Source organism: Rhinolophus hipposideros (genome assembly GCF_964194185.1).
Source record: "Rhinolophus hipposideros genome assembly, chromosome: 4".
NCBI classification, from domain to species: domain Eukaryota; kingdom Metazoa; phylum Chordata; class Mammalia; order Chiroptera; family Rhinolophidae; genus Rhinolophus; species Rhinolophus hipposideros.
In genome coordinates this window covers 15,654,997-15,675,092 of record NC_138050.1, presented here as the reverse complement: position 1 = coordinate 15,675,092, position 20,096 = coordinate 15,654,997, and the positions used below count along the sequence as shown (strand labels likewise).

Below are 20,096 nucleotides of genomic sequence, written 5' to 3'. Positions count from 1 at the left end.
CTTGTCTTCTACAGTCGAAGCTAAAATAATGATCATTAAAGCAAATTTTCTCTAGAAACTCTTTTTTTCAAGAATATTAAATATGTTAATGGCATTTTGTGCACCTCACTATCTGAAGAAGTTTGACCATTTCTTAAAAATGTCAGGAGACTGAGCAGACGGATCTTGCGCCAACATTTTTTCTTTGTTTTCTACTCTAAACATCTGTAGTGTGACGTAGGCCAAAGCAGGTACAGACACTGCTAAAATGCACATTCTTCTTTCTATTAGGTTCATTCAGCGTCGGCTCTGGAAAGCTATCCAGCTCCGCCGGATGGGTTTCCTAGTTATCCTTCAACACCAGGAACACCGTTCTCTTTGCAACCAGGCCTGTCTCAAAGTGGATGGCAGTGAATATATTTTAATTTGTATTCTCCTTTGGAGCAACATCAGAATTGCCTGAGGACTGCAGTGAACAATCTGACAAATGTGAAGTTGACCAGAAGTCAGAAAATGAGAATGAGGATAATCCTGGGGAAATTGGGATAGGAGTTTAAAAACAAACTTGCATTTTTAAAATGGTTTTAAGTATGAACACTCCCCTGTGTAAATATACTGACAATTGTATGGAGAATAGTATTTAAAAAGTGGGGATTTTTCACCTCCCACCTCATGAAATTTTGAGTCATGTATGTAATCTGTGTAGAAAGAATACTAAAGAGGAGGTTGAACTCTTGTAGCCAAATACAGCCTTAAATCTGCTTGTATAGCATCCAGTGACAGAAGTAATAGTTGTGCCTCAGACTGATGGGTTGCATGTGGCGCTGGGGGAGTTACTACCCTTCGTGTGTATGAGTGATTCCTATTAGCATCATTGGAACTCAGTACCCCATGTGTGTCCACAAAAGGGGATTTGAGACCCACAGTTATTTTTAATTTCTGACATTAATGATTATACACAGTCTGCTGAATTTAACTCTATATTTAAGTAAGTGAAAATGGTGCTTAATACAGTCTTTAGAATAACTTTCAGGTGTTTTCAACCACAAATATATATCCAGAACTACTTTCTTACAGAAATACAAGTAAGGCTTGTGATAATTTGCCTTTAACACTTAATCTCAGCAATATCCAAATGAGTGAGGCACATCTGACTGACTCGTGGGCCACCTCTATTACTCGTACTCTGGAAGCTTTTGGTGAATGTTTACAATCATGGGATGTAGTATTTCTATTTGTACTTCAAGTCAAATGCTTATCTAAAATAATTATGTGACAATACATAGAGAAGACTTGCTCTGTTAGTAAATATGCAGTGTGTATCTATTTAAGGATATGTGGTAGTATAACATGATTGAATGTCATTAATTTAAGTATAGTAACTGCCACATTTGGGGAGATGGGGGAGTAAGGAGAATGATTTCCGATCCTGTGATTAAAAGTGTAAACTATAGAATCTACTGTAGTACATTTCAGCATCTAGAAGTTTTACTTTTATAAAGATGGTGTTTGGAAGATGTTGCTAATGTATTTTCCTTCAATATGGGGAACAAACTTTTTAAGTATATTAATAAATATTCCTGTATGGTTAGTTTTTAACAATTTTTTAAAATAAACTTTATGGATATGACATATTTTATAAGTGTTTTATTAAATGCTTGGGTAGGCTTTTTATTTTTTTTGTATGTGCTAGAACTACTACGGTGTTTTCCCGAAAATAAGATATAACCTGACAATCAGCCCTAATGCGTCTTTTAGAGCAAAAATTAATATAAGACCCAGTCTTATTTTACTATAATATAACACCAGGTCTTACATAATATACTATAACACCGGGTCTTATATTAATTTTTGTTCCAAAAGATGCATTAGAGCTCATTGTCCAGCTAGGTCTTATTTTGGGGGAAACATGGTACATAGAACATTCTTGTCTGACTTTAGTTGAAACTCAATTATTACTACTGAATTATCACTCCTTTAAATGTATCTTATGTGAAAATTATAATCAACACTTGAAACAGACTATTTATTGCTTTGTTTTCAAACACAGAATGTAACCTCATAGTTAATCTGAGGATAGTTGCTAGAGGTTGTCATTTGTTCTTTTTAAGTCTATACTCATAACTTTTTTAGGATTATATATAGCTTATATATGTTGACCATTCAGAAAGAAGTTATTGAATGACCAATCTTTTTATAGTGATGCTACTACAAAGTTTATTTCTACGTAGCGAAGGAACTATATCCTGTTGATCTTTTAGATGTATATCTGACATCTTGCACATACTGGACACTTACAGATTTATATAAAAATGAAAAAAAAAACAATTTTTGAGCACTTGAATTACTATGAACTGTTTTTACGTATTGCACAACCCTATGAGATAAGTACTAGTAATTTAATTAGCCACATAAAGAAGCCAGATGTAAGTTACACAGTAAACGAGGGGTAATTTGAACCAAGCATTTACTACCAACACCAGGCTACTTGTACTACCAAGTGCTGTGAAGATAATAGGAAGGAAGTTGAGTGCCTTACTGACTAAGGGAGTCCAGAAAAATTTCTCAGTGACATTAAAGTCTTAAAGGATGAATAAGAGTGAACATGCTTTTAAAGACAAAGTCTGACAAACTAACATAGTAATATAATCACATAACTGGATGAAGTTTGAATGAAGTTTGTAGTTTGAGTGTGTGGGCAAAAAAGGGGCCACATACTAAACCTGACAAGCTCAGGGAAGGCCCGCATGGCAGGCCTTATAAACTCAGAGACCAAAAGCAACCACACAGGATGGTCTAAATGTAAAAATTCCTAACTAAAAGCTGGTCATAATTCATAGTCACATCCTAGGCCTGTAGTTTCCTTGACAAAGGTCAATCTTTACCTTTGAAATTGTCTATTGTCTTTGTGCATCTAAGATAACATATCTTTGAAATATCAGGGTAATCTTGTCTAGAACCCTCGAAGGCACAAACGCGGGCACCAGAGCACCAGACCACGTTGTGATCTTGTTGCCCACATACCATCTGTATGTGCTGTAAATGTTAACTATTCTGTACCCACCCATGTAGATGAAGTATGAGTTTCTCCATTTTACTTTTTATCCAATCCCAGAGATTTCCCCACTTTGCTTTCTCTCCTGCCTCCCTAGTCTACCACCAATGCATTTGCTGATGCTTCATCCTTTGATTTTAATGTATAAAATAAACTGCCAAATTGCCATTCTCCAGAGCATTTTCTGAATCTGTTGAAATTTTGCTTCCTAGCAATTGTCATCAGTTTTGCTCAAATAAACTCTTATAAGACTTTTTCTTAGGCTGTTCTTTCATCGACATTTACTTGGCACAGTTGGCGGGAATCCACAGAAGCTCACCCAGGACCACCCCTCAGACCTTGACCTGGTGCTAGGTACCAGCAGGGGCCCGTTGAGCCCCACCAGCTCCTTGCTTCACATTGGGTGAATTTGGGTGAGTTTTCTTGGAATCCAGGACCTCCCTTTTGCTTGTGGTAGTGGGTCTGACTATCTGAGCTGTTTTTAGAAAATCCTTGAGGTGGCACTAAAGGATAAGAGTTGAAATGGGCGACTGGTTTTAATTTCGGCTTTTCAATTGGAACAACAAAACCTTTTCCTGGATAAATGAGAGTCTGAACTTGTTCAGCTCCAGAAATAAGGGGCATTTCCTCCCTCCAGCTCAAATTTTAGGTATTCTTAGGTGACTGAGAATCTGTGGAGGTGTTTACGGGTACACCTCAAAATAAGCAGTGGACCCATAAGTAATTCCAATACAACTGTAATTACTTAATTGGCGCATCTGGCAATGTGCACGAAAAGGCTGGTTACTTAGCGTTCTGAGTCCTCATGGTTTTACTGTGTTTCCCCGAAAAAACCTAGCTGGGCAATCAGCTCTAATGCGTCTTTTGGAGCAAAAATTAATATAAGACCTGGTCTTATTTTACTATAAGACCAGGTCTTATATAATATATAAGACTGGGTTGTATATTAATTTTTGCTCCAAAAGATACATTAGAACTGATTGTCTGTCTAGGTATTATTTTCAGGGAAACAAGGTATTAGCTAGGGACAGAAGCAGACATGTAAGAAGGTTGAAGCAACTCGAGTGGTGAAATGACAGCTCCTTTGAACTCAGCACATAAGCAGCACACTTCAACCCTCCACACAATATCCCTAGAAATTTGTTCAGACTCTGCAGATCTCCATGGAAAACTAAATATGGGAAATTGTGCCTCTAAGGTCAATAAACACCAAGAACCTCAGCTACCCATTGATACTCCTGCAGGCTATATGTATAAATTGTATGGCACCTCAAGTGCCTACAGGAATGGGAAAATTTAATGAAAAATGATGCCGTGTTTCCCGGAAAATAAGACCTAACTGGGCCATCAGCTCTAATGCATCTTTTGGAGCAAAAATTCATGCAAGACCCAGTCTATTTTGCTATAGTATAAGACTGGGTCTACAATATAATGTAATGTAATATAATAATATACCGGGTCTTATATTAATTTTTTGCTCCAGAAGACGCATTAGAGCTTATGGTCTGGCTAGGTCTTATTTTCTGGGAAACACAATAGCAGCTTGAGATGGTCAAAGTGGGGAACTTTTGACACTTCCAAATTGATTTTTATGCACCTTCAATTAGAAAAAGCTAGCTCTAAAACTGAATAAGTGGAAAGCTTATCTTAATTGGAAGTTAGAAGCTTCTATGTGGAGCACAGATAAAGTCTGTTCTTTATAGGAAGTTTAATAATTTTTTTGTCTGCTAACAAAGTAGGTAAGTTTGTTCCTTGAACTTCTCTCAAACCTTACTCTTATATCACATAATTTTTAATGATCAATGAAGATATATAAGAGGTCTGGCAATTAAGTTTGTGAACTCATTTGCAACAATGTTGCTAACCTTTTTTGATATCAGAGGGATTGTTCATTATGAATTTGTACCAACAGGCCAAACAGTTAACCAAGTTTACTATTTGGAAGTGCTGAAAAGGCTGTGTGGAAAAGTTAGATGACTTGAACTTTTTGCCAACAATTCATGGCTCTTGCATCACGACAATGCACCAACTCACACCGCACTGTCTGTGAGGGAGTTTTTAGCCAGTAAAGAAATAACTGTTGGAACACCCTCCCTACTCACCTGATCTGGCCCCCAATGACTTCTTTCTTTACCCAGAGAAAAAGGAAATATTGAAAGGAAGACATTTTGATGACATTCAGGACATCAAGGATAATAAGACAACAGCTCTGATGGCCATTCCAGAAAAAGAGTTCCAAAATTGCTTTAAATGGTGGACTAGGCACTGGCATCGGTGCATAGCTTCCCAAGGGCAGTACTTTGAAAGTGACCATAGTGATATTCAGCAATGAGGTGTGTAGCACTGTTTCTAGAATGAGTTTGCAAACTTAATTACCTGACCTTGTGTGTGTGTGATTCTTATATTGTTATTATCCTTCTTATGGTTTCCTAATGGAAACTATCTGTCTCCCCAGGTTCCTCCCCTTTATTGGTATGAAAAATTTAACCTGGGTATCTGCTAATCTTTCCCACCTACAAAACAATGATATTTTAATTATGTTATGATAATGAAGTTACTGCCTTGTTAGACATGTATTAGTCTTCTATTAATATAAACTTTGGCACATTTTTCTCTGGATATATCTTTTATAAAGGACCCATCTTGGGCAAATACCTTCCAGAACACCTCCCTGACAATTCTGGTAGAATTATATATAAATCTAATTTAGATGAACATTGTATAGCTATAGGAATGGATGGTAAAACAAAAAATTAAAATTTCTTGGGTAAGATGGATCAGCAGCCTGCCTGATCTGTCATAGTATATCTTGTCCTCAGACCCACCAGCCGGGCTCTTGTAGCTGACCATAAAACGGGGGTGAAAAACATCAATGGGTCCCATTTCAGAAATTATTGGGATTAGTTGGTGGGTAGATATACCTGTAACTCCCTCACCCTTCTTGCATCCTTGGAAGCCCTGGAACACTCAAACTCTAGCTCATTTGGGGGCTACCTCTACTCATTTAACTATGGAATGGGAAACACAACCTTGTTGGGTCCATTGGATATACTCCAATTACTCCCAGGCCATAGCTCCTTAATGGCAACAGTGTTTCTGGTGGATCCAACAATATTGGCCCTCTATAAGAAATAAGAGGGGGTAAACTGCAGTGACAAAGTGTCCAGATCTTGGCAAGTAGCAGTGAGGGGAAAGTAGCACCAATTCCAAACCTCATCAGTGAGAGCTGTAGTGTCTGTGACTGAAAACAAGACCCTCTATCAGCAAACAGACTACAACTCCCTTTATCGTGATATTTTATTGTGGTGGTCAGGAACCAAACCTGCAATAGCTCTGAGATCAGGATTCCAGCAGAGGATTTTTATGGAATGATGCGTGAAAATGTGCTTCTTCATGCTGATAAAATGGAAGCCCCAGGCCCCTTCCATAGCTGAGGGAAGATTAATGAGTTAAGGGGAGATGGTTGCTGCCTCTTAGCAGCTGACTCAGTTACCTGTCATGTTCAAGCTGTGCTTTGGGCCTTGGAACACAAGCCTGGTGGGATTCTGCCCTTGCTGGAGGACTTGGTTCCTTCACTGTGTCTGCCTACTTTTAGCTGGAATATGCCCTTTGCTTCTCATGGTTAGGTTTGCCGGAACCAACAGTGTGGGAATTGTTCAGTGAGTTTCTTTTCAAAAACAAGGAAAGTAAGTGAGATCATTAACAAATGAGGATGTTAACAAATGAGAAGCTATGAGAAGAAAAATGATATCTATTTGGAGAAAGGCTATTAGTGCATTTTATTCTGATGACACATTTTGGGGCGAACGGTGTCTTGTCCAAAGAACTTGATCATAAATCATTTGATTTCAAGTGACAGAAATCCTCTCAATCCTCACAGAAATTGCTCTAGCAAAACAACATGGCTTTAATGTAAAGTATTATATACACCTCATGGATCCCAAGTGAAGAATGGAGAGCTGAGAATTAAGAGGCTTATAGTTCTAGGCTAAGTGTAGGGTTCTAACTCAAATTGCCAGGTTTCACATTTTGGATCTACCACTTATACTGTATGACCCTCGACAAGCTACTTATCTCTCTTCATCAGTTCTCCGTAAAGTGGGGGAAATAAAAGTGCTTACATTTTAGAATTGTGGTGAGGTTTAAATGAGTGGATACACATAAAGTGAGTAGAGTAGTACCTGGCGCATATTAAACTTTTAGTAAATGTTAGCTCTAGAGGAGTTCCATTATAGCTATCCTGTTTCAGACCAACTTTCCTATCAAGGACAAGTAGAAAAGCTGGAAGGAAATTTTAAAAATCACTCCAAAGATGTTGGAAAACTACCGTGGCTCAAAAGACATAAGAGCTTAAGATTTCAGAGAGAAAGGAAACAAAAAGTGGTGATCCTGATACTCTGTGTTTCTTTTCTTGCAAGGCATTGGTTTGCTGAGGTGTCTCTGCTCCTCTTGTCACCTTTTATGGCTCAGGAACATTCCGAGGGTATGTTCTCATGGCAATGGCAAAAGCACACAAGCAGTGAGGAAAGGAAGGTCTTTCCAGTAAAAATGGTCCAGCTCTGTCAAGTATTAATAATGCATATAAAAAAATCTTTGCTTCTACCTCACACAAAAATCAATTACAGGTGAGGTATAGATCTAAATACAGAAGATAAAACAAGCTTTTAGGATACAACATAGAATATCTTCATGGCCTCCTGAAATCATGGTCTTCATGGACAAAGATTTCTTAAACAGGACACAAAAAGCACTAATAATAAAGGAAAACATTAATAAATTGAAATATATAGAAATAAAGAATTTTTGTTCATCTAAAGACACCATAAAGAGAATGAAATGCAAGCCAAAGAGTATGAATTTGTATTAGATGTCACCAACAGTGGACTTGTATCTGCCATCCATACAGGACCACAAATCAAAAAGAAAAAGAGCCAATTTTTTAAGCTGACCCTTTATGAAAGAGGAGGATTTCCAAATGGCTATTAATATACAAAACCATGTATTGCTAATCTACAAAAATATGTATTATATATTTGTTATTCATTAACATTATTATTCACAAAGGAAATGTTAATTAGTCCACCATATGATACCCCTATTCATCTATCAAAATGCCTAAAATAAAAAAAAACACTGACAGTGTCAAGTGGTTATTGAGAATATATAGTAACTGGAACTCCTACGATACTGGTAGGCATGGAAATTAGTACAACCTCTTGGGAAAACTTTTTGTAGCATCTAGTAAAGTTGAATGTATCCAGACCCTAAGACCCTACAATCCCACTCCCAGGAATACATACTCAACATAAATGAGTTTATATGGAAACCAAAAGACATGTATGAGTCACATGTCACAGCAGCATTATTCTTAATAGCTCCAGGTGAAAATAATCCAGATGTCCCTCAGCGATAGAATGCGTACACTCAATAGCATACTAGAGAGCAATGATAGTGAATGAACTAGTTCTACATGCAGGAACATGGATGAATATTATAAAGATATCATCAAGGGAAAGAAACCAGATGTAAAAGAACACATACAATATGAGTATTTATATCAAGTTCAAAAATAGGCAAAAGTAAGGCAGAACACTGGTTACCTTTGGGAAGGCTGGAGGCAGTGGTCATTGGGAGGGGGAGGTGAGAGGTGCTGGTAACGTTCTATGTCTGATCCAGGTGGTGGTTACATGGATGTGTTTATGATTGTGCACTTTTATGTATGTATGCTATAAGAGTTTTTGTATGTGTGTTATGCTTAAATAAGAATTTTATTTTTAAAAGGTTGAAAAAGAGAAATAAGGGGAATAGTTGGAGAATTAGGGACTGGCCTTGATAGTCTGGGACAAGCTGAATTTGCAGTTAATGCAGAATGTCATTCATTAGAAAAAGAATCTTTATCTAAAGTAGGTCATATAGAAGGACTATTATTTTAAGAAGGAAAAGGATGGGAAGCAGCATGGAAAGAAACAGAACAAGCATAGGGCTGCTCCAAGAACTATGAGAGGTCATTTTCCCTTCTTACTAATACTTCAGGAAAAATTGAAACTACCACAAAAGGGGAAACTACTAAGGTCCTTATAGATACTGGCCTTAGCTCAGCTGATAGAACAGACTCAACAGACTCAAAAAACTCCAACCTAGCAATGGGAACATGCCCGCACCTTACTCAACAAGGTCTATCCTCTGGATCATGAATTAGCTGTGAAACAATGGCCGACGATAGTGGCTAAATAAGCACTTATGGGACTCTTATGGCCCCCCTAGATTTTGGAGATTTTTAGATGGAAAAATATGATTTATGACATTGTAGCTTAAAAGCCCAGGCATCTCAGTTAAATCCTAAGCTAAGCTTTTCATTAGTTCAACTGGCTGGTAGAGGGACCATCCTTAATAACACCAGAATACTTTCAATGAGAAGTAAATGGGCCGTATTAAAAAATACTAGCAAATGGGAACCCATATCATTATCTGATTGTGGAAATTGGAAAGGTGAATGGTTATATCCCCAATCTATATGGAATTCTGAATTCACCTAGTTCTGGCCTATTGTGTCTACCCTAACAAATAACAATATATGGTATATGGGAAAGGGACATTTTTGTTGGGAAGGGTTTGAAAATTCTTCTGTTATACTAAGTAACTTCTATTGTAATGACACCAAGTTTATGTTAAATGCTACACAAGTATGGTGTAATACTGAAAATATCGGCAAAAAAGCTTTGCCTAAGGTTAATGAAAAACCTATGATAATATTGATGCTGAAAATCCAAGGTATTGGGAAATTGAATTTAATTCTCTCCAGGAAGTCATTTCTATGGAAACTAATTGGTCGAAAGAAAAATTAGCCTCTGGATCATGAAATAGTAGAAAGTCTTCATTCACCTGGCCAAACTTATCCTAAGGTACAAATGGCAGTACATAAGGAAGGAAAACATATTATTAGCTTAATTAGAAATTAGAATGGCGATACATATAAAAGGCTCTTTGATAGACTGAAATGTTTGTTCCCCTCAGACTCATCCTTGTCCACTACTGGACATTTTCTGTTTCCAATTAGTGTTATTGGTTTAATACGATTGTTCTTGTTCTTCCCAAGTAAATGTTATACTAGATGCAGAAAAACAATACTTAAGACAAACAGCAAAAAACACTCAGATCATGATAGCTCAAAGATTAGAAATGATCCAGAATAGTTTTAATGAAGACAGATAGAATCTGACTTCCTCCCATTCACCCACCTTTCATTTTGAAAAAATTTAGCCTTGACTTCCACCCAAGGTTATAGTCTTGCCCCCATGGGCCACCATTTCAGCAAGACAAACACACTAAAACTTCCTATGAATGAACGTTTCTAGCACCATTGGATCATATTATTCAACCAAAAGGTTGGTCATCAGTGCATCCTTTGAATTGACAACCAAAAGGGGGGAATTATGGACAAAAAAGGGGCCACACGCTAAATCTGACAAGCTCAGGGGAAAACCACATGGCAGGCTTTACAAACCAGAGACTGGAAGCAAACACATCGGATGGTCTGAATGTAAACATTTCTAATTAAAAGCTGGTCATGGTGCGTAGTCATGTCCTAGGTCTGTAGTTTCCTTGACAAAGGTCAACCTTTACCTTTGAAGTTGTCTATTGTATTTGTGCATCTAGATAACATACCTTTGAAATGCAGAGTAATTTTCTTTTCCAGACCCTTCAGGGCACAACTGCTGGCACCATAGCAGGAGACCAATTGTTATCTTCTTGCCCACATACCATCTCTGCGTGCTGTAAATGTTAACTATCAGGTACCCACCCATGTAAAAGAAGTGTGTCTCCATTTTGCTTTTTGTCCAATCCGCTTTGCTTTCTCCTGCTACCTTAATCTACCACCAACGGATTTCATGTAACTCTCCTTATGTCTCCTTTTTTGATTCTAATGTATAAAATAAGCTGCACAATTGCCATTCTCCAGAGCATTTTAGCAATTCATTGAGATTTTTGCTCTGCGGCAATTGTCAGCTTTGCTCAAGTAAACTCTTATAAGATTTTTCCTTAGGCTGGATGTTCTTTCATTGACAAGCATATCTGAAAAAGACAAGGGAGGGACATGATCATGAATGACCTTGTAAACTATGCTAAGGAGTTGGACATTTGTCCTGTCGTCAACAGTTTGGAAAATTGTAAGAAAGCGCTTCGTAAAAACCACTTAGGCTGCAGCATAGAGGTTGCATTAGAGTTAGTAAACTGGGTGGTTATTGCAGAAATCCAAAAATGAAGGTGATGAGGACTGGCATTAAGAAAAAGGAATGGAAATGTACTTCTCCGTACTCTTTCCGTAAAGGCCTATAGTCTATATAGGATTTGCAAATGCTGTTAATTCATTTAATTGATTAATCTTAATTTTAAGCCTACCACTTGATTAGCCCAATGAGTTTAGTCTGTTTAGTCATATTTATGAAATATAGTTAGTGTCACAGAATTTTTAAAAAGACTTTACTCCAAATCCAATTTAATGAGACTTTGTTGTTTTTAAAGGTGACACAAGTTTGTAAACAATGTCTAATTTGGGTCACTTAAAAGATTAAATAGTGGACAACATTGGCAAGTAAGTTGGGAAGGACGATCCAAATTAAAGTATCCCCAAGGTCCTTGTATTCAGGAGGGGCATTGTGATACTAAATTTTTAATTTAAATTTAAAATTTAATTTATACCTTGTAAAATTTCATTATAGGAGTTATGCTATTGGTATTTATAACTCCTAATTGGTGGGAAGGGAAAAATGGAATAAGAAAAAGTCATCCAGAGGAAGACACACAAAAGTGGAAGAAATGAGCACACAGTTTAAGATGTTAGCTATACTTGCCTGTATATTAATATCATAGCACTTCTAAATGGAAAGGAAACAGCAAGCTCAGGAGGCATTTCAGGCCAGTTCTACTGAACAAACCCTTCCAAGAGAACAGAAAGAGAAAACACTCCTCAACTCATTCTTGTGGATCAATATAACTTTAACCAAAACTCAGACAAGAATAGTATGAGAAAGAAAAAAAAAGCAGGTGAACCCTACTCAAGAAAGTAGTAAAACATCATAAACAAACCACTAGCAACACAAAGAGAGCACTTAAACTTAAAAATAAAAATAAAATTATATAACATAATCAACTTGGTTTTATATCAGGAGTATAAAGATAGAATAACATGAAAAAATCTAAAATGACAATTTATCACATTAACAAATGGAGAAAAACCATTTTCTCAGTCTGCATAGAAACATTTGATAAAATTCAATCGCCATAATGATTAAAACACCACATACACAGAGCAAACTAGGAAAAGAAGGAAACTATCAGGTAAAGGAAATCTATAAAATATGGCACACATTCTTAATTATGAAATGTTAGAAATACCCCTATAAAATACCCCTATAAAATTAGAGACTCGTCAAGTAAAATATAATTCAATATTGTACTAGAAATCCTAGCTAGTGTAGTAAGTACAAAAATGAAGTAAAAGGCATAATAATTGGAAAGGAAGATAAAAAGCTTAATGAGCTTTACAGATACATTATATTTAAAAGTCAGATGCACTGTCAAATGTGAACAACAGCGGAAACCTTGATTCGTAAAAAGAAAACACCAGGGCGGCCGGATGGCTCAGTTGGTTAGAGCGCGAACTCTCAACAACAAGGTTGCTGGTTCAATTCCCGCATTCCGGATGGTGGGCTGTGCCCCCTGCAACTAAAAAGTAAAAATAGCAACAGTACTTGGAGCTGAACTGCGCCCTCCACAACTACATTGAAGGACAATGACTTGGAGCTGATAGGCCCTGGAAAAACACACTGTCCCCAATAAAATTTATTAAAAAAAAAAAAAAAAAAGAAAGAAAACACCAGGCAATATAACACTATTCAGCGCTAAAATGAAATGAGCTGTCAAGCCATGAAAAGACAATGCGTATTACTAAGTGAAAAAAGTTAATCTGAAAAGTAAGTATGATTCAAGTATATGACCTTCTGGAAAAGGCAAAACCGTGGACAGAGTGAAAATATCAGTGGTTGCCAGTGTTTGTGGGGAGAGGCAGAGAAAGATGAGTAGTTTGAGAACAGAAGATTTTTTTAAGGCAGTGAAAACAGTCTGTTATTATAATAATAGATACATGACATGCATTTGTCCTGCTGATAAAAGAACATCCAGTCTCAGAAAACGTCTTATAAGAGTTTACTTGCTAAACTGACAATTGTCAGGGTGCCTACTACATACACACCTAGCCTATGTGGTACAGCCTGTTGCTCTGTAGGAGAGGAAAATAATTTTCCCTCTACTCCCCTGGGTTCTTGTCTAGACATCCCTGTAATAAAAGACAAAATAACAGGAAAAAATATTTAATAACGTGAATACATCCTGTGTACCTGAGACAGACTGAGGAAACTGAATAACTTGCCAAAATGGCTGAAGCCACCCCCTTAAATGCCTTCTTCAGCTGAAGACAAATGTTGTTGGGAGTGTGAGGAATCAGTAATGGAAGGTGACCAGGAAAATTACAGTAAAGGAGGGTAAGGTTGTTATGCAGATTTACGTCTTTGCCTTCAGCATTGATCAGCGTTTCTAGAGATAAAGTCATGCCCCTCTTCCTGGTACAAGGAGAGGGACACCTTTACGCATGAAGATTTCCTTCACAGACGTAAATGTCTTACAAAGAGTAACTTCTCCTTGGTTTTCAGAGCTTCTCCCCTGTCTTCTTTTTCTTAAAATTAACCAGCCTAAAATAAGCCTTATGACAAAGAGACATTTTTGGGGTGTCAAATTCTGTTCCCCTACACCTCCTAGGCTATAAACCTGTACAGTATATACTGTACTGAATATTGGAGGCAACTGTAAAGTCGATGAAAGAGCATCCAAATCTGTAGAGAATTTTTGTAAGAGTTTATCTGAGCCAAACTGACAACATATGCTTGGGAACAAGACCTCAAATGCTCCAGAGAATAACAGTTTTACAGCTTCTTTTATGCATTTGAAATTACAGAGAGAATATAAGGAATATTACTTGAGAGTGGGAGAAAGCAAGGCAGGGACTGGATTACAAGATTATGTGCTCTCTTAAGGGGGATTATACCTTCAAGTGGTATTACTTCTGGCATTTCAAAGGTGTGTTAACCTAGGTTCACTAGAATAATGGACAGGACTGGCTTAAAAACCTACACTAAAGAAGTTATAGGCCTGGGGCATGACTACCCACCATGACCTGCCCAGCTGGAATTTACGATTTATTACAACACTCCTTTTTTTTTATCTACAGTAACACAATGATAATATTGCGCTACAATGATGGCTGACATCACTAGGCGATAGGAACTTTTGAGCTCCATTATAATCTTATGGGACCACTGGTAAATGCGGTCCATCAATGACCAAAACATCGTTATGCAGTGCATGACTGTAACTCTAAAAACTTTCAAAAAATATATAGGAGAATACACTTAAGAACTTAGTATATGTGCTGCCGAAGCGAGCACACTTAAGAACTTAGAAAGGAACGGATTTTTAAACAAGACACACCAAGTACTAAATATATCGAAGTTTCATATAGTTGATACCAAAGGCACCATTAAAAAAGTAGAAAGATAAACCACAACTAGAAGAATATAGTTGCCACTCATGTAACTGTCAAATATCAATATATATAAGTATATAGAAATAACATGCACATATCAAGTATATACAAGTACATATAGAAGTACAAGTACATACATACAAGTACATACAAGTATATACAAGTACAAGTACATATACAAGTACATTCCCTCATTAAAATTCAGGGAAATCTAAATTCAGATTATAATGAAATAAATCAGTAAGAAATAAATCAGTAAGAAAAAGGAAAACATTTTAAAGAGCAAAAGACACGTGTAATTCACAGGGAAGAAAACATGAATTATAAATAGCCGTTTGAAAATTGTTCAGCCTCATTAAAATTCAGGGAAATCTAAATTCAGATTATAATGAAATATTATTTTACATCTCTAAATTGTCAAATATTGAAAGCACTAACAATATCAAGTGGAACAAGGTGAATACTTGTACACTGTTTGTAGAAGTTCAACTCGATACAAACAAACCATTCTGGAAAAAATTTTGCAAAATTGTTTACAGCAATCTTGTAAAGTTGAACATAAAACCTAGTTATCCCATTTCTGGATGTGAATGCCTTGATCATAGGGTCTAGAGAAACCCTTGCATATATATGTACCAGAAAACGTGCAAAAATATTCATTGTAGCATTATTTTAAAAACAAAAACTTTAAAGTAGTCCAAATAAGTAAGTGATTTGTGGCCTATTTACATTATCGTGTGTTAAGTAGCACTGAAAATGAACAAACAATAAATTCATGCAGCAATGTGGATGAACCTTAAAAATATAATATGGAGCCATAAAGGCAATCACAGGAGATGTCATGAATATTTTTATACAGGTGAAAAGCAAATAGAGCTAAGCAATATATTCTTTAGAGATATATACATATATGATTTTAAAAACTGTTAAAAGCAAGAGAATAATCAATAATCAATAATTATTTATGAATTGTGGTTATGGGGAGGTTGGGATGAGACAGGGAAGAATAAAAATAGCTTCAATGGTGTTGGTAATGTTCTAGTTCTGAGGTCAGGGAGTATATTCATTTTTCATTTTATTCAATAAACACACACATATATTAGGTATACCCATACATACATTGTATATATTATTTCACATGGATCATCAAAATTTCCATAATAAAACAGGATATTTAGTGGAGGGGGCATTGAGGTAAGATGTTTCGTCAGCTGATAGTTGAAAGTGTTTATTATTCTGGAGGGAGGTGGAAGACCAGATTTACAGTTTTGGGAGTTCTCAATATGAATATCCTTATAGATATGTGGACTGAATTTGTTATTTAAAGGTGTGCAAATTCAAGAATTGGATAAATAAGAATGAATAAGATAGAATGGATAATGTATATTGGTGAAAAGTAAATAAAATCAGATAACTTCATTATTTGAAGGAAAGGGAATGTTTTCCTAAGGGAGCAGCTAATGTCCTGGAACACATGTGTACATCTTAGCAAGAAATAATGGTGGATGACACCTGGCGGAAGAGTTTCTGAAACCAAAAGCCTAGGAAAGGAGAAAGGTATAAGGCTAGAATGGACTGTTTCAAGGTAGCGTTTGTGCTCTGAGATGAACATTAGGGAAAATCAGATATGCATACCATGTTTCTCCAAAAATATAACCTAGCCAAACAATCAGCTCTAATGCATCTTTTGGAACAAAAATTAATATAAGACCTGATCTTATTTTACTATAATATAAGACCAGGTCATAATATAATATAATATAATATAATATAATATAATATAATATAATATAATATAATAATATATACCGGGTCTTAATATAATGATATGTAATGTAATATAATATAATATAATATAATATAATATAATATAATATAATATAATATAATATATACCGGTTCTGTAATATAATGATATATAATTAATATAATGTAATGCAATGTAATGTAATGTAATGTAATGTAATATAATATAATATAATATTAAATATAATATAATACCGGATCTTTAATATAATATGATATAATATAATATCGTCTTATATTAATGTTTGCTCCAAAAGACTCATTAGAACTGATTGTCCGGCTAGGTCTTATTTTCAGGGAAACACGGTATTTAAGGACAACACCTTATAGTTCAAGAACAGGAATAGAATTAGAGCTTTTAAAAACATAGCTGTCCTCATTTTCAGGCAGGATAGGGTAGCCTGAGAAATTGACCGCCACCTCCAGGATACAACCAGAGGCGCTTCACTGGTTACACAAGTAACAAGTGACTGTATCCTGGCACCTGCAGCTGGAGAAAAACAAGAACCACTTTCATCCTGAACATTAGCTAATTACATTGTCATTCTAATCTCATTTACATTGAGGTTACTACTCCTCCCAGCATACATCTGATGTCATGATAGTTTTGGAGGAGCCAAATAGGAAGAAAGAGCAGGAAACTGAGGATCCCACCTACTGGGAGGAAAATGACAAGCCAAGTCAATAGGATGTCATCAAATCCCTCCCGGGGAGGTATAAATACCCCTGTTGGGACTTCCTCGACTCAAGTCTCTGAGTTCACTGCACTTCCCTCTCAAGTGTACTTTTGTTTCAAGAAACTTCCTGTGTTTTCTTGAATCTTCCTTGCTCTTGAATTCTTGTGCGGAGACAAGAATATGATTGGATGCTCCAGGTTGAGTCCTCTCTTGGACATCCCTGAGAACCTCTGGCGAGACAATTTCAGGACTTTCCCTAGTTCAGGAATTGATGGAATGAAAGAGTAGAACTCAGAAAAATCTGCATTGGGCGTGTATTCCAACAGTTCTCAATCTGCTGTATCCTCCTATCTTCACTCCTTCCTGATAGAGTAAATCCCACTGATGTCGCCCTACAATGGTTAACGATCAATTGTTAATGTTTTAGACAAAAGAGGAGGAAACATTGAAAATGTGCTCCTGTTTCATTCATTTCCCGAAGCCCCCCGTCAGGGACTCAACTTGTCCCAGGTGTTCCTTACTTGGTGATATCATTCTTGCTTTCTAGGCTGAGCTATGTGGCTGAGAAAATGAACAAACATTTTGCAGGAAGCAGAAAAACAGTTGCTTAATCATCTTCCAAGGGGATGTATTTGTTGCAAGTGCCCTTTCCAGCTGCCACTAGGGAGCAATTACTGTTACTGTTGTTTTGAACCTTGCACCGCAGTGACTGACGGGTGCTGGCAGAAATGCTTTTTGGCTGATAATGAGGGAAAATGTATTTAGAAATTAGCTGAATTTGTACTTCCAAGAGGGAAAGGAGCTTCCTGTTCTAGGCAAAGATTGCCTATGTCCGAGTCACAAGAAATGATAGAAACAGGAAGTTTTCCTGTCACTCTTTCCAAAAATGAGAGGTTAGTCCCAACATTGTGATGACATGCTGATCGAGTAGAGGTCAGGAAGAAACAGAATGGAATCTAAGGACTGACAGAACAGAACCAAGAATGGGTCTCAAGTTTTCAGATTTGTAGCAAACTGGAGAAGCATTAGAGGAGGGAGAGGAGAGGCGATGAATGTTCTGACAGACCTAATGAACCGCAAGTCAATCTTCCATTCAGCTGAAACAAGGGGAAAGGGAGATATTGTGAAAATTAACACAACATTCCCATTTTAGAAAAAAGATAGCTGAATCCTGAGAAATACAGCTCGGCTCATATTAGGGGAACAATAGTTACCATTTATCAGTGCCAGTCATTATTCTGAGCATTCTGCATATAATATTTCATAAAATTTTCACAGAGACAACTCTGGTAGAGACAATTCTCATGCCCATTTTACAAATGAAAAACATGAAACACAAAGAGGTTACCCAGTGTCACACATAGTTCATCCACGGCGGAGTCAGGATTTCTTTGTATCTAGGCAGTGTGAGCCGAGAGCCTGCTTTCTTACCCATTATGTCTCTGGCATTGTTTCCCCATCAAGCCATAGCCAAGATGTATGAGAATAATGCAGAGGAAAGTACTCTAAAGCAGACAGTCACTGACTGCTCATGCGTGTGTGTCTGTTTTACTCTGTGTTTCTGGTCCCCAGTCTCCTTTCCCAAAGTTCTAATATCCCCTATTTATTCTTATAATTACAAGCCGTGGCTGACAACCCTGGTTATTACAGTAATTTCAGTTTGTGGAGCTGGCAATTAAGACTATCAGGTAGTTGGCAAAAGTAACCCACAATCTGGGAGGTTTTTAAAGATGAAGTTGCTAAGAAAAAAATAATTAGATGGTTGGGAGAAGAAAGACTAGAAAAGACAAGATGACCTGGGAAAGATCAGAGTTTCTTTTCTATTGTTTTGTTTTCATGCAAAGGTAAACGAAATATTATTTGGAATATTGATATGAGAAAGATGAACATCAGAAAATTAGAAAATTGGTGCTCTCAGTATTGGAATAAGCACAAAATTGATTCCTAGTTGTATGATGAAAGAAGGACTCTTGGGACAGGAGCCTGAGTCTCTGGATTTGAGAAACAGCTTTGCCATTTGTGAACTGTTATCTTTGACAAATTATTTATTTATTCAACAAGTATCTGTTGGGCATCAGCGGTGTGCCTGCATTACTCTAAATGCTACAGGTGCCATGGTGAAAAAATAACATCTACCCAGACCCCTCATGGAAGTTATAATGTAGAGGAGAGGTTGTTTTCTGTAAAGGCGTACATAGTAAATATTTGCAGGCCATATATATATCTCTATATCAATTAGTCAACTATGCAGTTGTAGCACAAAAGTGGCCATAGATAATACAGAAAAAAATGAACATGGCTGTGTTCCAATAACACCATTTACTTAAAAAACAAGCAATAGACCAAATTTGGCTAGCAGGTTATAGTTAGCCACGCCCTGGTCTAGAGGAAGAAACAAGTATTAACCAAATAATTGTTTATATGGTAACATGTGCAGAGGCCCGGTGGCACAGAGGACACATATAGCTTTAGGGGGACTGATAGAAGGCCAGTGGGTCTCTCTCTGATTTAGGGGAATAAGGCTGGAACGGGAAGGAGGGGCAGCTTAACAGGGTCTTTTACAATTCGCAGTCATTGGATCATTTTAAGCAGGACGGTGACATGATCAGATTTGAGCTGCAAAAGAACGGCAGTATGGCTTTTTCTTTTCAACCAGGCAGTGGAGCAGCCTCCCCAACAGATGCAGAGATGCAGATCTTTGTGAAGACCCCGAAGGGCTAGACCATCGCACTCGAGGTTGAGCCCAGTAACACTACTGAGAATGTCAAAGCTAAAATCCAAGACAAGGAAGGCATCCCACCTGACCAGCAATATCTGGTTTTTGCGGGCAAACAGCTAGAGGATGGTTGCATTCTCTCAGACTATGATATGCAAAAAGAGTCCACTCTCCAGTTGCTCCGTGGTTAGAGCACGGTGCTTATAACACCAAGGTCATCGGTTTGAGTCCCACATGGGCCAATGAGCTGTGCCATTCACACCT

At 37.0% G+C, this 20,096-nt stretch overlaps 1 protein-coding gene across 1 annotated transcript in view; it reads left to right on the top strand.

Annotated features, from left to right (window-relative positions):
• The window catches only part of PROSER1 (proline and serine rich 1), a 35,750-nt gene extending 32,466 nt beyond the window's left edge, over positions 1 to 3,284 (top strand). Inside the window, exon 13 of the mRNA XM_081045543.1 lies at positions 271 to 3,284. Within this exon, the coding sequence (XP_080901669.1) occupies positions 271 to 393 (123 nt within the window). The 3' untranslated portion in view covers positions 394 to 3,284. The remainder of the gene's footprint in view (positions 1 to 270) is intronic.
• The last annotated feature ends 16,812 nt before the right edge of the window (positions 3,285 to 20,096 follow it).